Source organism: Echinops telfairi, unplaced genomic scaffold (assembly GCF_000313985.2).
Source record: "Echinops telfairi isolate 266 unplaced genomic scaffold, ASM31398v2 ScPeMD7_7424;HRSCAF=8462, whole genome shotgun sequence".
Lineage (NCBI taxonomy): Eukaryota > Metazoa > Chordata > Mammalia > Afrosoricida > Tenrecidae > Echinops > Echinops telfairi.
In genome coordinates this window covers 36,807,990-36,828,350 of record NW_022111324.1, presented here as the reverse complement: position 1 = coordinate 36,828,350, position 20,361 = coordinate 36,807,990, and the positions used below count along the sequence as shown (strand labels likewise).

At 35.1% G+C, this 20,361-nt stretch overlaps 1 protein-coding gene across 1 annotated transcript in view; it reads right to left on the bottom strand.

Moving 5' to 3' along the window:
- The window catches only part of CDC73 (cell division cycle 73), a 144,337-nt gene that overhangs the window by 85,701 nt on the left and 38,275 nt on the right, over positions 1-20,361 (bottom strand). Inside the window, exons 9-10 of the mRNA XM_004706650.2 lie at positions 14,686-14,764; positions 11,070-11,134 (exon numbers count right to left, since the gene is read on the bottom strand). Coding sequence (XP_004706707.1) covers positions 11,070-11,134; positions 14,686-14,764 — 144 coding nt within the window. The remainder of the gene's footprint in view (positions 1-11,069; positions 11,135-14,685; positions 14,765-20,361) is intronic.

Genomic DNA, 20,361 nt, shown 5'->3' with positions numbered 1-20,361 from the left:
TAGCATTTTTTGTAGACCTTGAAATGCCATGAACTGTAGCTCCAACAACAAGAAAAACTAAAACACTGACTCAAAAAGGGTATAAACATTCAAACATGTATAGTAACTCTTCTAAAACACTATCAATTTATTAGAAGGTATTAGGTCAATTATATCTATTATATTTAATTTGAATATAAGCAAAAATATTTTCCAAATACTCTTTTATTTAAATAGCTGCTATTATAGAACTCTACTGATATCAAAATTCAACAATTCCTACATATGCTATGAAATATCCTGTAGACTTATTGAAGATAAATTATTAAAGCATTCTAATCATATCAATGAAATCTGAATTTGGGGTATGGGCCTGTTGTTTAAAAAAAGGAAAAACTAAAAGCCTTATACATAAAAGAAGCTAGAATTGAGTTACTTCAAAAAACTAAAGAAGTGCTTAGTTTCAGTTCTCAAATTTGGGATATTATATGAGAAATTTGGGAATGTCATGACAACACAAAGATAGAAAAAAGAATACAGGAAAAGACTGAAATTCTAAAAATCTCAAATTTCTGAACTTAATGATTACAAAACTGAAAATACCGTGGGGATAAAAGACTGGGAAAAATAATTTCTGATTTAAATAATTCAGGAAAATATTAACTGGGACTGATTTTTAAAATATTAGCTATCTTTGAGCTAATATGCTGCTGCAAAAACTTAAATGGAAAGAGCAAATGCTTTTCCAATCAAATTGTAAAATATAACAAATATGAAGATAGCCAGTGGGACAATTACTTGCATTTCTGATACAACTATTGTCTCCAATTAAAATAAAAGGAAAACTTAACTTTTAATTCCTAAGCATTTCAAAAGGCTATTTCTTCAAATAATTCACAGTATAGCACCATTATGACATTTCAAATAAGCACTTAGTTTCTAAATAGTAAGATATGCCAAGATTAGAATCAAATATGTGTTTAAAACAGATATTTAAAATAAATGTGGGAACAGTCACTCACAGAGAAACATGAGAAGCAGGAAAGACAAGAAGAACAACACTAAAAGAAACATCCATCAAGAAAAAGACCTGGAAAAGAAATCAAAACTTAGAATTAAAGCTCAAATGGGGTTTGGATGGGCAGAGGGAAGGGGATAGTGGTTGAAATACCTAGACAATTCAACAAATATTAAGACAACTAAGAAAATAAAATTAGAATTCATGATTTATAGAAGATTGAAAATTCATTGAAGATTTAAATAAATTTACATAGATGTAGATATTGATAAAGCAAACTAAAGTTTGCTAACAAATAGCAATTTTTAAAAGTACCCATTGTGGAAATAGCTAAAAACCCCAAAACAGCATATTAACAGTTTTTTTCTCTCCTATCAGTGTATTGTTGAAATCACCCTACAGGAAACTAAGAAAATATTAAGTGAATCTTTTAGTCTTCAAAATAATAAGAAATATATAATGTAAAACCATGTTTATATTAAAGAAAAGTAGTCATTTAAAAACAGGAGCTTCAAAAAAGTTGTGGAAAACTTCGATTCTTTTTTTCCCCAAAATACATGAGTTTTTATTTCAGCATGACCCTGTAGCTCCAGCTGGATTTACAATTTCTGATTAAATAGGGATATTCACAGGTGTTGAGGATCACTTTTTGAGGATCACCTCAGATAAGTGATATGATAGGACTTTATGAAACAGAAAGTATGACATCGATCAATTGTCTTTCTATTTAATTTTTCAAGGAAGTTATTATAGGCCCCTCTCGTACACTGAGAATTTAACAGTGGTAAGCACTTTTGATTCCAACTTTGTTCAAATGTAATATATTAAATTTATGAGTGGGCTTAAAAAAATTGTGAAAGAATTCTATTATCCTTTCATTTCATTTTTCCATGAATTTTTAAAAGGCCCTTCATATAATAAAATAGGAATTTGAATAAAAAGCTGTTTGTATTATCCCCAATACTGCTCAACTAAAAAAAAAAACTAAAATTAATTTTGTGTGCAATTCTGAAGATTATATATAATTAAAGTACTACACATGAAACTACAATTTAACACACTTGCAAACTAAAATGTCAGAAATATTTACCATTTACAAACTAATAGGCTATCATCACATTTCCAAACTGGTTCCTAAGACAGTCTTTCTTGTTCTCATAATAATCAATATTAAAACACTGAGACAAGAGGTTGTTAATATTGTTAACAATCACACAAGTTTCTAGATCACTGTGCTGACATGTGTCAGCAATAACTTTGCATATTTATTTCAAAAGTAAGTCCAAGTATTTTATAAGTGTTTTATTAACCATATAAACACCAGTAAATTAATTTTATAAGGTGTGCCATAGATTTTATTAAAATGTCTAATACATTTGAGTAAATCAATACTTACTCTTTAATGAAATTAAAGCTATGTTTAGATATATATATATACATCAAATATGTCATTCAATATTCAATGATTTTTTCTAAAGATTCCTGTACACACAAACTAAAAAGCAATATAAAAACTTTCACTTCATAAGCATTAAAACTCTGATACTTAATGTTCTGCTGCTTCAACAACATTAGCATCAAACTGCGGAATGTTGATGAACATTACGGTAAATGAGATTCTAATACATCACACCACAAAGGCATCAATGTAATATTAATAAGTGTACTATCCACTAACTGATAGTGTTCACTACAAAGAATCGGTGATTAAATTTTTTAAACTATGTGTTACACTAAGTATGTATATTTAATATAAATATTTCAGCAATCATGAATTCAATGCTACAATAAAACAGCAGTGAAAGGGGCAATACTACACAAGGTATGCTATACTTGTACACATTTAAATCTCACAACAAACTCCTGAGAGAGTTAACCCTAACATCATTTTTCAGATGAGAAAACTGATGTCTGATTTGCTGAAACAAACAAGCCTACAAGCCACAAACAAAAGCTCTCCTTGTTTCATGGCATAGTTCAACTCTATAATAAGCATATTGAAAAAAAATTTAATCATTAAGAGAAAATTACTATAAAAAAGATATAAGGATGTTTTATGAGTTCAAAGGAAAACACACTATGCAGTCTTTTAACAAGTGAGAAATGCGGAACTAATAAAAACAAACTATGCACATATTATGACTTTAAGTCAAGTCAGCATTACTTTATTAACTGATAGTTCTGTATAAAAAAGTTTGAACTATATAATGAGTTATTGAAAGAAACTAAGCAGTGTTTTGTTTTGTCTGAGGTATACACCTACCAGAGAGTAAACCTATACTACACCCGTCCCTAAAATATCAAAAAAATCGTATTTTGAAAATTATTTCAAATGCAGCATAACATTTTTAACAATAATATACCAATGCAGATGTAGACGGCAGGAAATATTAACTTACAAAAGTAGTATTATACGAATTTTATGACCACATACTAAAATCAAGGTTTTTTTTAATTCAAAGTCCACAATTTTTTAAATAATGTAAGTCTAAGTAAGTAAAATTTCTTTCTACATACAATGCTAAGAGGTAGATGGGAAAGCATAATCTAGGTAAGGTATTATTAATTTTGCATAACTTATTTGCAGTTACTTCCACTTAGATGTTAAAAATCTCTTGGCTATACACATACACAGCTATAGTAAAAATTTACCAAATACTTCAGTGGAAAAGGATTCTCATATTTTTAAAAATTAACTTCAGGACTTATCATAAATACAAGGAAACTTGAAAACGTTCATGGACAATTCCAGTATCTTTAATTCCGTTTTCTACAAACTTTCTGAAAGCCATCATACTAAGTATACAGATGATGCTGTGGCTTGCTGTTAGGTGCTCTTGAGCTGCCTCCAACTCACACAGACTTCATGTATAACAGAAAACATTACCAGGTCCTACTGCACCTACTGCGTCAACCAATTTCATCAAGAGTCTTCCGCTTTTATACTGACCCTCTAATTTTACCAAACATGCTATCATTCTCAAGGGAATGGCCCCTTGGATGTTGTGTACACCGTCCTTGATGTCAGTCCACAATCATTCTGGTTTTGGGTCACTAATGTTCAGTACATCAAATCTCTTCTTGAGTTGACCTCTAAATCAGAGAGAATGTATTCAAAGAAGTACCTTGACTTTCTTGGGGATTACCTTGGATTTAGTTTCATTTTATATAATCATCTGTGGAGGTCCACATGCATAGTCATCACTTGTGTTTTTGTTAATTCTATAGTATAATATCTAGTGCCATTTCTATTACCATGAAGATATTTTCCATCAACTGACGCTTCTTTGTTTCCAACTTTCACATCCCAATCACCAGTAGTTATCTATGCATCTTGAATGCGTGTTCGGTCAATTTCAGATTGCGGCAATTCGGAAAAATCTTCAATTTCTTTGGTATTTATGGTTGATGTATATATTTTGTTAATAGTCATATTAATGGTGCTTCCTTGTAGGAATATGAATATTAACTTATAATTGTCTGTATTTTCAAATAAGCCAAGATGATATGTGTAAAATCATAAATTCATAATAAAAGTAGCTGGTATTTGTCCTAAAAATTTTTAAGTGTTGATTTTAATATTCAAGAATATGATAATTTCTAATGTCTCCAGTATAAAACAAAACTAGACCACTCATTGTAACAAAGTTAAATAATACAGTTATCAGCTTCATCAAACTAACAATGAATGGCAGGGCGGACTTTAAAGCCTGAAATATATTGTGCTTGCAACTGATTAACTTTTAACAAATTGATGCTGCCCTTATCTAGAGCAGTGGCTCTCAACTTGTGGGTCACGACCCCTTTGGAGGTCGAACGACCCTTTCACAGGGGTCGCCCAATTCATAACAGTAACAAAATTAGTTATAAAATAGCAACGAAAATAATTTTATGGTGGGGGGGTCACCACAACATGAGGAACTGTACATAAGGGTCGCGGCGTTAGGAAGGTTGAGAACCACTGATCTACAGTAAGGATTTCACACTCAAAGGCAACAGGTTTCAGAAAATAGTATAAATAAGTGAAAAAACGTAGTGAAGACTATAAAAACTTTAGAGAAAACATTATCGAAAAACAAAGTAGTTACTACTCAAGGTAATGTGGCAATTGCTATGTGACATTGTAGACCTACCACATAATCATGCTAGATTGCTTATCCAAGGAATCACGACTGTTTGTTTATGTGACATATTTTTCTCTTTAAAATATGGAAAACTAAAACAAAATTTTAAAATATAATAGATACCGTATAAAACATACCGGGAGCCACATTTAAACTGGCACAATGAACGACCCCAGAAGTATACTAAAAAGGAGGCTAATGTGCTGATACTGAAGAACAGGCTGCATCTAACTCTGGGAAGAACAAACTCTCCTATAAGCTTTCTTAAAATATACACAATAACCAAATAATCATTCAATCTTTCTACTTCCTAAGCTCTTTCCACAAACCATTTACTCTTATTTGTTCAATGTTTCTAAAATGTGCCTTCCTGCTATTACCAAGTTAACTCTTACTCAAACTTCAGGTCTACTATTAAGTATTATCTTTACAATGAAATATTCTGATTTCTACAACAAACCCTCCAATTTTAGATTCCAATGGCCACTGTTACTCCTGTGAACACTTAGCAGCTACTATTTTACACTTAAGTGACTGATTAATATTTCTCTCTCTCATTAGGCCATAAAGCCTATGAAAACATGTTTGGTTTAACTCTTTAACATCCTAGTACAGTCCATGACACACAACAAATGTTTACTAAAGAAAAGCTCTAAATAAGTCATAAACAACTATCTCCAACTTCTGCTGTAAGGGGTCCTAGACACAAAGCAAAACAGCATTGTTATAATGTTATTGTTGTTAAAAGACATCAAGTCTGTTCCATTTCACAGTAATTCCAAGTACAACAGAAGGAAATACTGCCCAACTTGTCCCATGCTCAGTCATTACCGTTTGAGCCCATTTCTGTGGCCCCAATGTTAATCCATCTCATTGAGGCTCAGCCTCTTTTTGTTGTTGTTGTTGTTGATCATCTACTTTATCAAGCATGAAAGTCTCACCATCCAAAAAGCATTGTTTGTACTTCTTCCAAGACAACTTTGTTCAGTCTTCTAACTGCCGACTGCTTATTATTCAATATTACATTACAATACCATAATGTTAATGCATCAATTCTTTTCCAGTCTCTTATACTCATTTTACAGCTCCTGTTACTATAATATTCCCTTAATACTTCCAATAGAAATAAATCAAAATAATTAATCACCAAACAAATTAGAATGAAGAAGATGCTTGGGGTCTAAGGGGGTTGGGAAAAGAGGTTACTAATGTATGTGTTACTGCTCTAAAGAATGCAACTTTGTGTCAAGACTGAGATTCTACGTCCCCTTGAAAGATACTACATCTGTATAGAGATATTAAAACCCACCTAAATTTACTTATTGTCAGGGAAATGATCCCCCCATATGATTTAACATAAAAGTTAACATATCTATTAGCAATTCAAATGAAAATCTAACAGGAAACCTTCCAATCTCTACAATTTCAGGTCTAAAATACTTCTCAAGATGGAAATAGCAGGAACCGATCACAATGATCCTCATATAACCCCCTTCCAGGGAGACAGACAATAGAAAAGTGGGTGAACGGAGCCATCAGTCAGTGTTAAGACATGAAAAAATAATAATAATTTATAAATTATCAAGGGCTCATAAGGGAGGGAGGCAAAAAATGAGCTGATACCAAAGGCTCAAGTGAAAAGCAAATGTTTTCAAAATGATGATAGCAACATATGTAGAAATGTGCTTGACACAATGGATGGGTGTGTGGATTGTGATAAAAACTGTATGAGCCCCAATAAAATGATTTTTAAAAGAATGAAATTAACAGTCAAAACCTATAGGACCAGTGGTGTGAGTGGCAAAACAGGGAGGGTAAAGGGAGAATGGGTAGGAAAGAGGGAACCGATTACAAGGAACTGTGTGTGACCTCCTCCCTGGGGGACAGACAACCAAAAAGTGGATGAAGGGAGACGTCGGACAGGGCAAGATATGACAAAATACCCATTTATAAACTATCAAGGGCTCATGCGGGAGGGGGGAGCGGGGAGGGAGGGGGAAAATGAGGACCTAATGTCGGGGGTTTAAATGGAGAGAAAATGTTTTGAGAAACGATGTACAAATGCGCTTTACACAATTGATGTGTGTATGGATTGGGATAACCGTTGTATGAGCCCCTAATAAAATGTTAAAAAATAAAATAAAATAAAACTGAAATGGAAATCAAAAAAAAAAACCAACACCTAATAGTATGCTTCTCCATAAACAAGATAAGAGACATTAAAATTAAGGGGTTTTCCTGTCAATGCAATTCTTACAAATATTACAATAGTGAACTGAATCTTCTTATTCCCTCCCAGGAAAACCAAAAATAGATTCCTTGCTACTACCATAGTAACCAAGACAGGTCTTCTATACCACCCAAGTTCTTACCAGAAACATTCTCAGTAGAAAGGAGAAGAGGACCAACCACTGGGAGTTTGGGAAAACAGTGTTGGCAAACTTTTCTTTCAATTCATATTTAAAGATTCCTAAACCACAAAATCTGTTTAACCTAATGTTTCTTAAACATACAGAACACAAGAAATGTATTTTGTGGAAAAGTCTTCAAATCAGAAAAGGTCTCTATTAATTCTTTAGTATTTTTATGACTTGTTGAAAAATATCATAGAATTACTACCAGGCATAAATTAGAAACATACTACCTATAATTCTAATTCTATAATAAACTTCAGTAACTTATGGTTTTTATAAAATCGTATTAGGAAAATACAAACCTGCATCTGAAAAATATATAGATAAGGAAATGAGGGGCTCATTTGTATAAACATTTTCTACTCATACACATAGTACAACTTAGTAACTTAGTATTGTATTTAAGACCAGTGTCTGAAACTTAAGAGATAAAGTAGGTCAATTCTGATATAGATTGACACTAGCTTCAGTAACTAAGTGTCAGCTAGGCATATAAACACCATAAAGAATTACAGCACACACAAAAAAACCAACAAAATTAACTAATAGTACACTATACATAAACTAGAAAGAATATCACATCTGTTTAGCAAAGCCTTTAATTTGTACTAACAACAACTCTGTAGGTCTGGATAAATATTATTAAGAAAAAGACTTCATAATTACAGGATAAGGTAGAAGATTGTTATAACTCACAAGTAAGTAATAATTTTAACATAGAAGAGGGGGAAAATGTTAAATTGGAAACAAACCTGAGATTCAACTAAAAAAAAACCCAGTTCAAATTTTCTTTTGATTTTCTTAATAACACTAGTAAATGAATTCAGTCACAGGTAGCTGAGATTCAAACTAGTTATAAGATTTAAAAAACTATTAGCAAGCTGACAAATTTAGTCTTTCTGTTGCACTTCAAAATAATGTCTTCTTGTATTTCTTTAAAATTCACAATAAGTTATATGAAATTCTCATCTATTCTCAGTCTGTTTAAGAATAAACTTTCTGATGAGGAGCAAAACCATAGAAGTATCCTATTGGTTGGGTACAAAAAGTAGCTTCTTTGATTTTAAGAAAAACTGCTCTATAAAAAAAGACCAGTGTTTTCATTTGCATGAAGTTCCGAATGAAACCAATCCCGTGGCATTTCAGAGCTAAGGAACTGAGACAAAAGTGAAAACAACAAACTTACAGGATGGATACTTAAGGATAACAACTTCAATTCCACTTGGGAAATAATCAGTAGGCAAGTTCTGTCCCAAAGAAAATGTAAATAATTGAATCATATAAGAATTTAAGCTGAATGTATAGTTAAGAATTATGCTTTAAAATCAGGAAATAAACACCCAGTCACATAATGGGTTTATCTATTACTCTCTTAGCACGCTTCCCTTCACACTGGTCTATGAAGTTACTGGCCTTCCTGTTGGTCCTCTAGTGGACCTCGTCTTGACCCTTCTGCCCTACATCCAATGTTCTCTCTCCCACTCTTTGCTCAACTGTCATCTTCTCAAAGAGGCCTCATTGGATACGCTCTCTAAAGAAGCTCTCCCATGATTTAATTCAAGCCATAAGTCATAGCACTTAAAATAAGAGTTTGAGACACAATTCTCAGTAAGTGGTACACTGAATCTCAATTTCAATACTACAAAACAAATCTAATAATTAAAAAACAAGTATATGAGCAAATTGTCTAATATTTTATCCTTATCTAAATCCTAGGAGGGAAAAATCTTTCAGAATCAGATGCATCATAGCTGCTTCTGAAAACAGTTGAGTGAAGCAAGACAAATTCCAAGTAGATGTAAAGAGGCATCCTAAGTTTGAAAAATCACAACGAATATAAGGTGTGTCAAAAAGTATTGCTACGTGATCACAGAAATTTTTACAAAACAATAATACCAAATGCAAAGCTATTGCTTTTCATAATCTCCACTGGGGTCTATACATTTCTGAAGGGGGTGTTTCCATCTCGAGAGCCCTTTCCTGAAGAAATCTACACTCTTCAATCACACTTCATCAAAATGGAAGTCTGAGCATCCTTAGAGGGCTCGAAACAATGTTTCTTTTCTTTAGTTTTTGGAACATATCTGAAAGGACAAGATTAAGACTATAGGATATACGAGGTTTTCCAACAAAATGGTCATAGAGCAACCTTTCTACCATTAAACAATGAGCAGGTCCACTGCTACAATGAAAAAAAATTTCCTTGGCACAATTTTCCTTGTCCTTTTTCTCACCAAAGAAAATCTATCAAGGTTATCCCTTAGATTTCCAAAATAACAGTTGCCAAAAAAATCGGAGCTAAGCCTCTCTGCCTTGAAATTAACTGGGCAGTAAGGTCCCTTTGGAAGTCACTATTCTGATTGCACCTTTTTTTTTTTTAAGGTACTCTAACTACACTAAGACAATTGTTTTTCTGTCAGAAACTGTCTGCAGCCATTCACTGATCAAAAGACATGTTTAAACAAGCTTTATTTGGAATAAATCTGTGCATGTATAAACTAGATTTCTAGTAGTATTAATTTTTACTTACTCTCATATAAATTACTCTGTTATACTAAATTCTTAAGGAGCTGACAATTCACAAATAAAACAGAGTTTTGCTCAATGCTTAACCAACTATGTCATCAAGGCTCTAAATTATGCAAAGCAGCAGTACAGAAGATATAATGCTCTATTCACTATGTATGCAATAGAAAGTTAACGTATTTCCTATTCTACATCACCATCATATCATCAACCAAATAAAAAGCAAATGTGTATAAAGAGAAGTTGGTCATAACATTTAGCAACAGCCATCTTCGGGAGATTAAAAAAATAAATATTGCTAAAAGTGAACCAGACATGGCTTATGGACACTCAAAAGCATTCAATTCCATCATATAGGTACTTTGTTAAGTATTTCAGCCACAATAGCCTATTTTTTACTCTAAGTTTTTAAAAAGGGGATTGTAAAACTTAAAGAACATATAATTATGGCAAAAGGACTCTCCCAATCTGGACCTTGTAACTCCTCACTGTTATTAAATAGTCTAATCAGTTAAACATCTGGCATCATTTTAAGTTACTCAAACAGAATTTGTTTAAAAATACCCAGTTGAATTACAATAGAAAATCAAAATCACAACATTCATGTATCAAATAATTGATCACACACAATTATATGCAAAAATGGCCATTTAAAAAAATGCAAGCAACATCTTATTTTATTGCAATCAGTATTTGGAAAAAACTCTGGTCAAGTTGAAGCTTTGTGGCAATCCTGCATCAGCGAAGTCTATTGAAACAATTTTTCCAACAACATATGCATATTTCGTGTCTCTAGGTACTACTGAAGTTATTACACACTTAACAGACGAGAGTGCCACTGTGCACCAGGAAACCAAAATATTCATGTGACCCGTTTGATTGCATGGTCTACAACCATCCACAAAATCTCTGAGGTATGCCTCTACTAGAAAACCAATTTTAAAAAATTATGTGCTACTCACATAAACTGCTTGGAACAAAGACCCTCTGCCATCAATATTAACTTACCGTTACAGACTTCAGTGTCATACCATGGTAGGTGCCCATCGTGTCAATTTTGAAACCTTCCGTTTCTACAAAGAAAAGAGGTATACTGCTGAATGTTATGTATTTCATTATTGATAGCAAATGTACAGTAATAAAATACATTATGGCTGAAAGTTCAATAGTATAGCAATGCCTTCAACCTGCTATACACACGAAATTAGGTTACATACTAATGAAAATAAAACTTATAGAAGGGTACTCCAATCTAAACTCATTGCCATAAAGTATAACTGCCTCTGTGAGTTTATAAGGCAATATATCTGCATGGGAGCAGAAAGCCTCATCTTTTTCCTGGGGAAACTATGTTCAATCTACTGACTTTGTGATTTAGCAGCCTAACTCGTAACCCACTATACCACTAGAGATTCTTATATACCAACAAGCCTTTTTTGGGGAAGACTCTCTTAAAATCAAGTGTTAAAGAGTTGGTTGGGAATATAAAAAATTAGATGGAATCATTTATAGCAACCACATTGTTTATTTCCAGACATGATTATACTATGATATACCAGTCAGTATGATAAAAAACAATGTTCTAAGTAGCATCAAAGTCTTTTCTTAAACTAATAAAAAGGTTGTCTTCTAAGGTATAATCATAAAGCATATATTTTTCATTTTATAGAAAAAAAAATTGTAACTAGTGGTAGGGGTTTCAGAACAGAGTCCTAATATGTTTTATATGAGAGGTCAGCAACTTTTTCTCTGTGAACCATATATACACTATATTCTTTGAATATTGTGGATGGTCTCTGACACAACTACTACATTCTGCAATCATACAGTAAGAGTAGTTTAGACAATCTATTTAAAAAGATGGGGCTGCAATTCAAAATATCAGAAAGCAACAAGTGTTGGAGGGGCTGTGGGGAGAGAGGAACTCTCATCCACTGCTGGTGGACTTATAAGTATGTACAACCACTATGGAAATCAATCTGGTGATATCTAAAACAGATGGAAACCGAGTTACGAGTTACCGTAGGACCCAGCCATCGCCCTTCTGGGCATATACCCAGAAGAGGCAAGAAACAAACCAAGGCCAGACATCTGTGCTCCAATGTTCATTGCGACACAGTTCACAATTGCAAGCAGTTGGAAACAACCCAAATTTCTATCAACTGACAACTGGATTAAAAAACTGTGGTATATACATACAATGGAGTACTACGCATCACTAAAAATCAATGATGAACGTATAAAGCACATCGCTGCATGGGAAGAACTGGAGGAAATCATGCTAAGCGAAGTTAAGTCAAGCACAAAAGGACAAGTACAACATGAGTCCGCTGAGCTAAGCTTTTCTAAAAAAATGCAAAAGGGGCATAGGGTAAAAGCTACTGTATACAAATATTCCTGGAGTGAGGGCCAGGTAATATGGCAGGGACCAGATCAAATACAGGGATACACAGGGTAGACAACTAAAAAGGAGGTGGGGAAAGGAAAAAAAAATACTACTACTAATAATAATAAAGAAAATGAGTAGTGGGGGCACAGGGCAATAACCCACCCAAGGGGAGGGTACTGCTTATATCTACACAAGGAAAAGAGGGACCAGACTTCAACCCAGTGCTCCCAGATGTGAATACAACATGCCGGCGTGGAGGAGGGAACCAGTGGAGAGGTGTGTGTTCATTGTGTGCTCACCTCCATGATACAACTGCGGGAGACAAATAGGTGCATAAGCAAATGTGGTGAAGAAAGCTGATGGTGCCCGGCTATCAAAAATGATACAGCGTCTGGGGTCTTAAAGGCTTGAAAGTAAACAAGCGGCCATCTAGCTCAGAAGCAACAAAGCCCACATGGAAGAAGCACACCGGTCTGTGCGATCACAAGGTATCAAAGGGATCAGGTTTCGGGCATCACCAGAATAAAAAATCTTACCATAGTGAATGAGGGGGGGGCGTGGGGAGTGGAGACCCAAAGCCCATTTGTAGGCCACTGGAGATCCTCTTGCAGAGGCGTCTCAGGGAGGAGATGAGGCAGACAGGGTGCGATGTAGCAACGATGAAATATACAAATTTCCTCTAGTTCCTAAATGCTTCCTCTCCACCACCACCACCCCCGCGACTATCATGATCCAAATTCTACCCTGCTAGTCTGGCTAGACCAGAGGTGTACACTGGTACGGATAGGAACTGGAAACACAGGGAATCCAGGGCGGATGATTCCTTCAGGACCAGTGGTGAGAGTGGCAATACTAGGAGGGTGGGGGGAGGGTGAGGTCGAAAGGGGGAACCGATTACAAGGATCTACATGTGACCTCCTCCCTCGGGGACGGACAACAGAAAAGTGGGTGAAGGGAGATGTCGGACAGGGCAAGATATCACAAAACAATAATTTATAAATTATTATCAAGGGTTCATGAGGAAGCGGGGAGGGAGGGGAAAAAATGAGGGCCTGATGCCAGGGGCTTAAGTTGGAGAGGAAATGTTATGGCAATGAATGTACAAATGTGCTTTACACAACTGATGTATGTATGGATTGTGATAAGAGTTGTATGAGCCCCTAATAAAACGATTCAAAAAAAAAAAAGATGGGGCTGACCTGATTGAGCCAATCAGTGAAGGGGTAAATTCTATCTGCAAACTACAATTGCAAAACCCTGTTTAATATAATTTTTATAAGATAAACCTTGCACAAATAAAAAATTGAACTACTTTATCCAGTAAATGAAGACGAAATACAAAAACAAGGCAACATGACTTTTACTGATAAATTTGAGTGGCTATTTCATGATCCAGAAACTACTAACTGAAATTCTAGCTATTCCTATCCGATATTTTCCCCTAATTATCAGCAATGTGAATAAAGACCACTAGGGGAAATTGGTCTCACCTAACTAAATTGAGCCTCACTTTATCAATTTTTAAAAATGGCTCACTATTTATTGCATTATATCATCTACATTCCAAAACCAGTCTTCTTATCACTGCGCCTTGTTTATGTTTTCCAAATTCTCAATTTACAAACTTCAAACTTGAAGCACAGGACATATTGAAAAATATTATATCTATTGTAAAGAGAATTTCCACTTAAGATGTTTTAAAAGTTTTAAAAATGAAATTACTATTGGTAACAGCATTTATAGAAAGCGTATCACATACCAGGTACTATTCAAATTACGTTCTTAACTAATCTTTACAATATTAAAAGTGAGTTTCTAGTAGTAATATTGTAATTTTTATGTATGAGGAAATGAAGATAGAATATAGTTGAAAAATTTGCAACCATGCACACAAAAAAAGGTGACACAGATGAGCCCAGAATCCATGTTGCTAAGTAGGAGTTAACAAATGTTTTCTGTAAAAGGACAGATAATGAATACTTTAGTCTACACAGGCCATATTGTTTTTGTAGCAACAACTCAAGTGCGCTATCATAGTGCTACAACAGCCATGGACAAGACATAAAATGTATGAACATGCTGAGTTATCTTAAAATGTCATTGATCAAAATCGTGTGATACAGATTTGAACTGCACACCTTAGTTTATCAACCCCTTCTTTTATCCATAAGACTATATTGTCTCTTAAATTCATTGTAGTCACTGTAAGCTAAAGATTAAAATTAAACAGCTCACCTTCTTTTCCTTTAAATCTTTCCTGGTCATATCTATTGTAGGCAGCAGGAATAGGTTGTTTGCTCCTCAATGTGGGATCCTATAGAAAAGTAAATTATGTTAATATATTTATATTTTACTTATTTAGTACTTATATTAAACACTGTGATAGGAATATTTGTTCTCTAAGCTTTTTGCTTATTACCAACAATGCAAAGAGCAAAGTAGAAACCACCAGTAAATTCTAGAGCAGTGGTTCTCAACTTTCCTAATGCCACGACCCTTTAATATAGTTCTTCATGTTGTGGTGAACCCCAATCATAAAATCATTTTCGTTGCTACTTCATAACTGCAATTTTGCTACTGTTATGAACCGTGATGTAAATATCTGATATGTAGGATCTATTTTCATTGTTACAAATTGAACATAATTACAGCATAGTGATTAATCACAAAAACAATATTTACATATTGTTATTTATATTGTGAAATATTCATTTCTAATTACAAATAAAAGAAATTTTGTCTTGAAGCATGGTATAGTGCGGGTAACAGTCTTCACGCCTGGTACTGATGTGTGGGTGTATCTGCATGTGGGTGAACCCGCCTAGAGACGGATAGAGAAGCAATGTCTCGGTTCTTAAAACCATTGGAAATGTGTCTTCTGAGGGTCTTAGGTGAGCCCTGTGAAAGGGTCATTCGATCCCCAAAGGAATTGCAAACCACAGGTTGAGAACCGCTGTTCAAGAAGCATCTTGTTTATTTCCAGGAAATACCACCTAGAGCTGGGAGAAGAAAAACAATCCCTACTGCATACACAAAGATAAGAAAAATAATTTAAAACTGCAGATAAAACAGCTGTGCTTGAAATTTTCATTCTGAAGTAAAAGGAAATAGAGGAAAGAACTAGGAGGCAATAAACATTTAAAGAGGTATAAATATAGGCATGTATTTATGTAACTATATTGACATATATGATCGGGATATGTGTCTATGTACAAATATGTACATCTTTTAAGTATTTAAGTAGCAGACGGACATTGGGTCTCTACTCCAGCCCTTCCTCAATGCAAGAACACTTTGTTCTAATAACCTGGCATTCTGCAATGCCCAACATCCCGACACAACACGATCGCTGAAAACAAAATGGGTGCATAAGCAAATTGGTGAAGAAAGCTGATGGTGCCCAGCTATTAAAAGATACAGCATCTGGGGTCTTAAAGGCTTGAAGATAAACATGTGACCATCTAGCTTGGAAGCAACAAAGCCCACATGGAAGAAGCACACCAGCCTGTATGATCACGAGGTGTCAACAGGATCAGGTATCAGCCATCAGAAGACCCAAAACAAACCATCATATTGATGCAAATAAGGATGGTCAGAGAGGAGACCCAAAGCCCATCCATAGAAAATTGAACATACCTTCACAGAAGGGTCACAAGGAAGGGACAAGTCACCCGGGGTGCAGTATAGCACTGGTAAAACACATAACATTCATCTAGCTATTTAATGCTCCCCACCTGCCTCATCAATACCCCAGTTCTACTTTACAAATCTGGCTAGACTGAAGCATCCACATTGGTATACATAAGAGCTCTCGATACATACAATCTAAGACAGATAAAACCCTCAAGAACAGTAATGGGAATATAAATACCACGAGGGAAGGGGGAAGAGGGAGAAAGAGAGAACTGATCGCAATGATTAATGTATAACCACCACCACCACCCCAACCTCAAGAGGGATGAACAACAGAAACAGGGGTGAAGGAAAACAGCGGTCAGTTAAGATAGGAAAATAATAATAATTTGTAATTTTTAATCAAGGGGCCACAAAGGTGGAAGGGTGGGGGGCAAGGGATAAAGAGAGGAGCTGATAATCAGAACTCAAGTAGAAAGAAAATGCTTTGAAAATAATGATGGCAACACATGGACAAATGTGCTTGACACAATGGACTGTATGTATGGATTGTGATAGGAGCTGCACGAGCTCCCAATAAAATTATTAAAAACATTTTTTTAAATGAGGGGGAGTGCAGAGTGGCGACCCAAAGCCCATCTGTAGGTAACAGGACACCCCCTTACAGAAAGGTCGCAGGGAGGAGACAAGCCAGTCAAAGTGCAATGTGGCAACAATGAAACCTACAACTTTCCTCTGATTTTTAAATGCTTCCTCCACCCACTATCATGATCCCAATTCTACTTTACAAATCCTGCTAGAACAAAGGATGTACACTGGTACAGATAGAAACCAGAAACACAGGGAATCCAGGACAGATGATCCCTTCAGGACCAGTGGTGAAAGCAGCGATACCAGGAGGGTGGAGGGAAGGTGGGGTAGAAAGGGGAAACCGATTATAAGGACCTGCATATAACCTCCTCCCTAGGGGACAGACAACAGAAAAGTGGGAGAAGGGAGACGTCGGACAGTGTTAAGACATGACAAAATAATAATTTATAAATTATCAAGGGTTCATAAAGGAGGGGAGTATGGGGAGGGAGGGGGAAAAAATGAGGAGCTGATGCCCGTGCTGCTTCTCAATTCAGACTAGACCGGATCTTGTACACAGATAGAGCTAAGAGATGGGGTCTCACGACACACAGAATCCAGGAACAGGAGTGGGAATAGCAATTGAGAACAGAAGGGTAATGGGAAGGAGGGGAGAGGAAGGGAGAAAGAGGAAAACGGATCGCAATGATCGACAGATATCCATACATCCCTCTCCAGGGGTAGAACAATAATTTATAATCTATGAAGGGGTCTTGGGGTGTGGGAGGTGGAGGCGGGGGGGAGGGGGGGGACTGATACCAAGGACTCAATAGAAAATAAATGTTTTGAAAATTATGATGGCAACATAGGTACAAATATGCTCGATACAACTGATGTATGGACTGTGTTATAAGAGCTTTAAGAGCCCTCAATAAAATGACCGTTCAAAAAAAAAATTTTTTTTAACTTAAAACTACGGTAACTCTAACCCTTAACGCTTACTCCTTAACATAGGTGTTATCACTTAAGCCTTGAAACCTAACCCTAATTCTAACTCTAATCCTTAACACAGATATTATCACTTAACCCCTAAAGCTAAACCTAACAATAACCATAAACCTCACACTAACCCTAACAGAAACCCTACCCTAACCCTTACCCTAAACTTAATGCCAAACCTAACCCTAACACAAACCATAACCCTAACTCTTAAATTTAAAAAGCAAAAATTAGAGCCTTGGAAATTCCATACGGCAATTCCACTCTGTCTCCTAGGATCACTAAATCAGAATCAATTCAACAGCCAGGGGAGTTGGATTTTTAACTAATTACTCAGAAAACTGTTAATATTTAAATTAAAAAATATAATCAGAATGATTTAAAAACCCACTGCAAGTGTAGAGTAAGACTAAAATAATAAAAATGTTATTTTGTTTAAATGCTTAGAGCTGCTACTCTGATGAATAATATAATTGACAATTTTTTTGTCTAAAACTCAGTACACCATAATCTATAATTAGCATATTTAAAGAAGATTCCAGCCAATGTAATAATTCACATAGCCTTTATTCATCTAAAACTCATAGTATGAAAAAATGTTTAAAAAATTACAATTTTTAAATGTTTCCATAAAACTTATGGTAAAACATTTAGTCTAAAGGACCATATGAACGCTATCTCACAACCCTGAGACCCGAACTAGGTGATGCCTGGCTACCACTGCTAGTTCCTCTGAAAGGGCTCGTAGGAAGAACTAAAATAAGAGTGGGAGGAAAATGTGGAACCAATCTCAAACTCATAGAAAAGACCTGGCATGCTGGTCTAATAAGTATTGATACAATCCCACCAAATGTAGCCCTTAAGACATTCTTCAAGCCTGGAACTGAACTCACTCCCATGGCTCAACTTTCAGCCAAACAATAGATAGGCCTAGAAAGTGAACAAGAACACCAAAGAGGTACATACTGTACTTTCTAGAACCACCACAGGAGATGAAATGGATACCATCTGCCTAGAGAAAAAGCTCAAATGGCAGGAAGTGGGGGCAAAGAGAGATAAATGGAAATATATGGAAGAAATAAAGAGTAAAGTCACACTGTGGGGACTGCACAATCAATATCATGAATAAAAACATCTAAGCATTGCTGAATGGTAAACTTTTTTGCTGTAACAACTTTCACCCACAATAAAATGCTTAAAAAGAGAAAAAAAGAATGAGTAAAAAGGGATGAGAAAGGGAAGATCTAAGAAGCAAAATACAGAGAGAAAAAAGTAGTACAAAACTGCCAATAAAGTGGGGGAGGTGCTTGACTGGCCACCAAATGAGTTGGAAATAGGGGATCAAAAAAAAAACACTATTTCCAAAACTGCTCAAGAAAAAACACTCTCCACTTGTTTACACCTTACCAGAGAATTCCATCCCAAGTATTATTTCAAATAGAAGTTATGAAAACAATCACTACATAAATTATTCTATAGTCAAGAGCCAAGTATTCATATTTCAATGTATTCTAAGGATTATGGAAACAAAAGCAAAGACTGTTCATAAAGAAAAAGCCAAGTTACCTATCAAAGATGTAGCATATATCTTCCAACAACTCCCATCCAAAAGGTCAACCAATTCATGCTTAAAAATACCCTGAGCTTTAACATAACAACCCCTGTCCTTCCGTCTTTTCTCTCATCTCCATTGCCAACAAACTACAAGTTCAAACAGAAAGTACGTAATTTTTTTACTCTGATTATCTCAAGATCCCAACTGAACAAACACCAATCACTTAAATCCTGAGAATCAAATAAAAGTTTTTGTCTAAATATTAGCAAAATGCAACTAACTTTACAAGGATTTTCAATGATTTGCATAGACAATACTACTAGATATTGGAAAGACTATATTAGCACAATAATATTTACAGATACTTTTTAAATACTTATATAATATAGAAACAATTTTATCCCTTTAATGTCATTTTTTAAATACCTTAGCTTTTCAACAAAAATGGATGGACGGCAAGTGTGAATTTAAATATATGTTATGTCATAGATGAAATTCACTGTTTGGGAAATCCCTAAGTGAACCTCAAAGAGTGAGGTGGGCAATCCTCTGCGTAGTTAGCACTGAGGAACAATGAAAGGGCCACATGACACACAGAGATGCTACAAATACCAATAATTTCAAAAGAGCTCCAAACTGGAAAGTTAATATTTATATTTACAATAATGATCCATAACTGTATAATGAACAGGTTTTATGGGCTGAACTGTGTCCTCCAAAAATACATGTTATACCATATATACTCGAGTATAAGCTGACTCGAATATCAGCCGGGGACCTAATTTTAACACAAAAACTGCATTAACACTGTGCTGGAGAGCCTGATCTGATCCCACCACACTGAGGCAAAACATTAAGGGCGTGCAACAGAACAGCAAGGGGAACAGAGCAACTAAGGCCCCAGGGAATACCATAAGTAGAATTTGGGGCCAGGGCTTGGCGCCCATCAGACTCAACCAGAAAACACTCCTAAAGACCAACAAACAATCCTTGAACTAACTATAAGCTTTTCTTTCTTGCTATGTTTTGCTTTGTTTTTTGTCATTGGCGTGTTGGAGATAATGTTTTATTTTGTTGCTTGGTTTTCCTGTCTTGTTTTCGTGCATGTTATTATCTCCACAGTCTGTCTAAATAAGATAGGCTGGATGAACAAT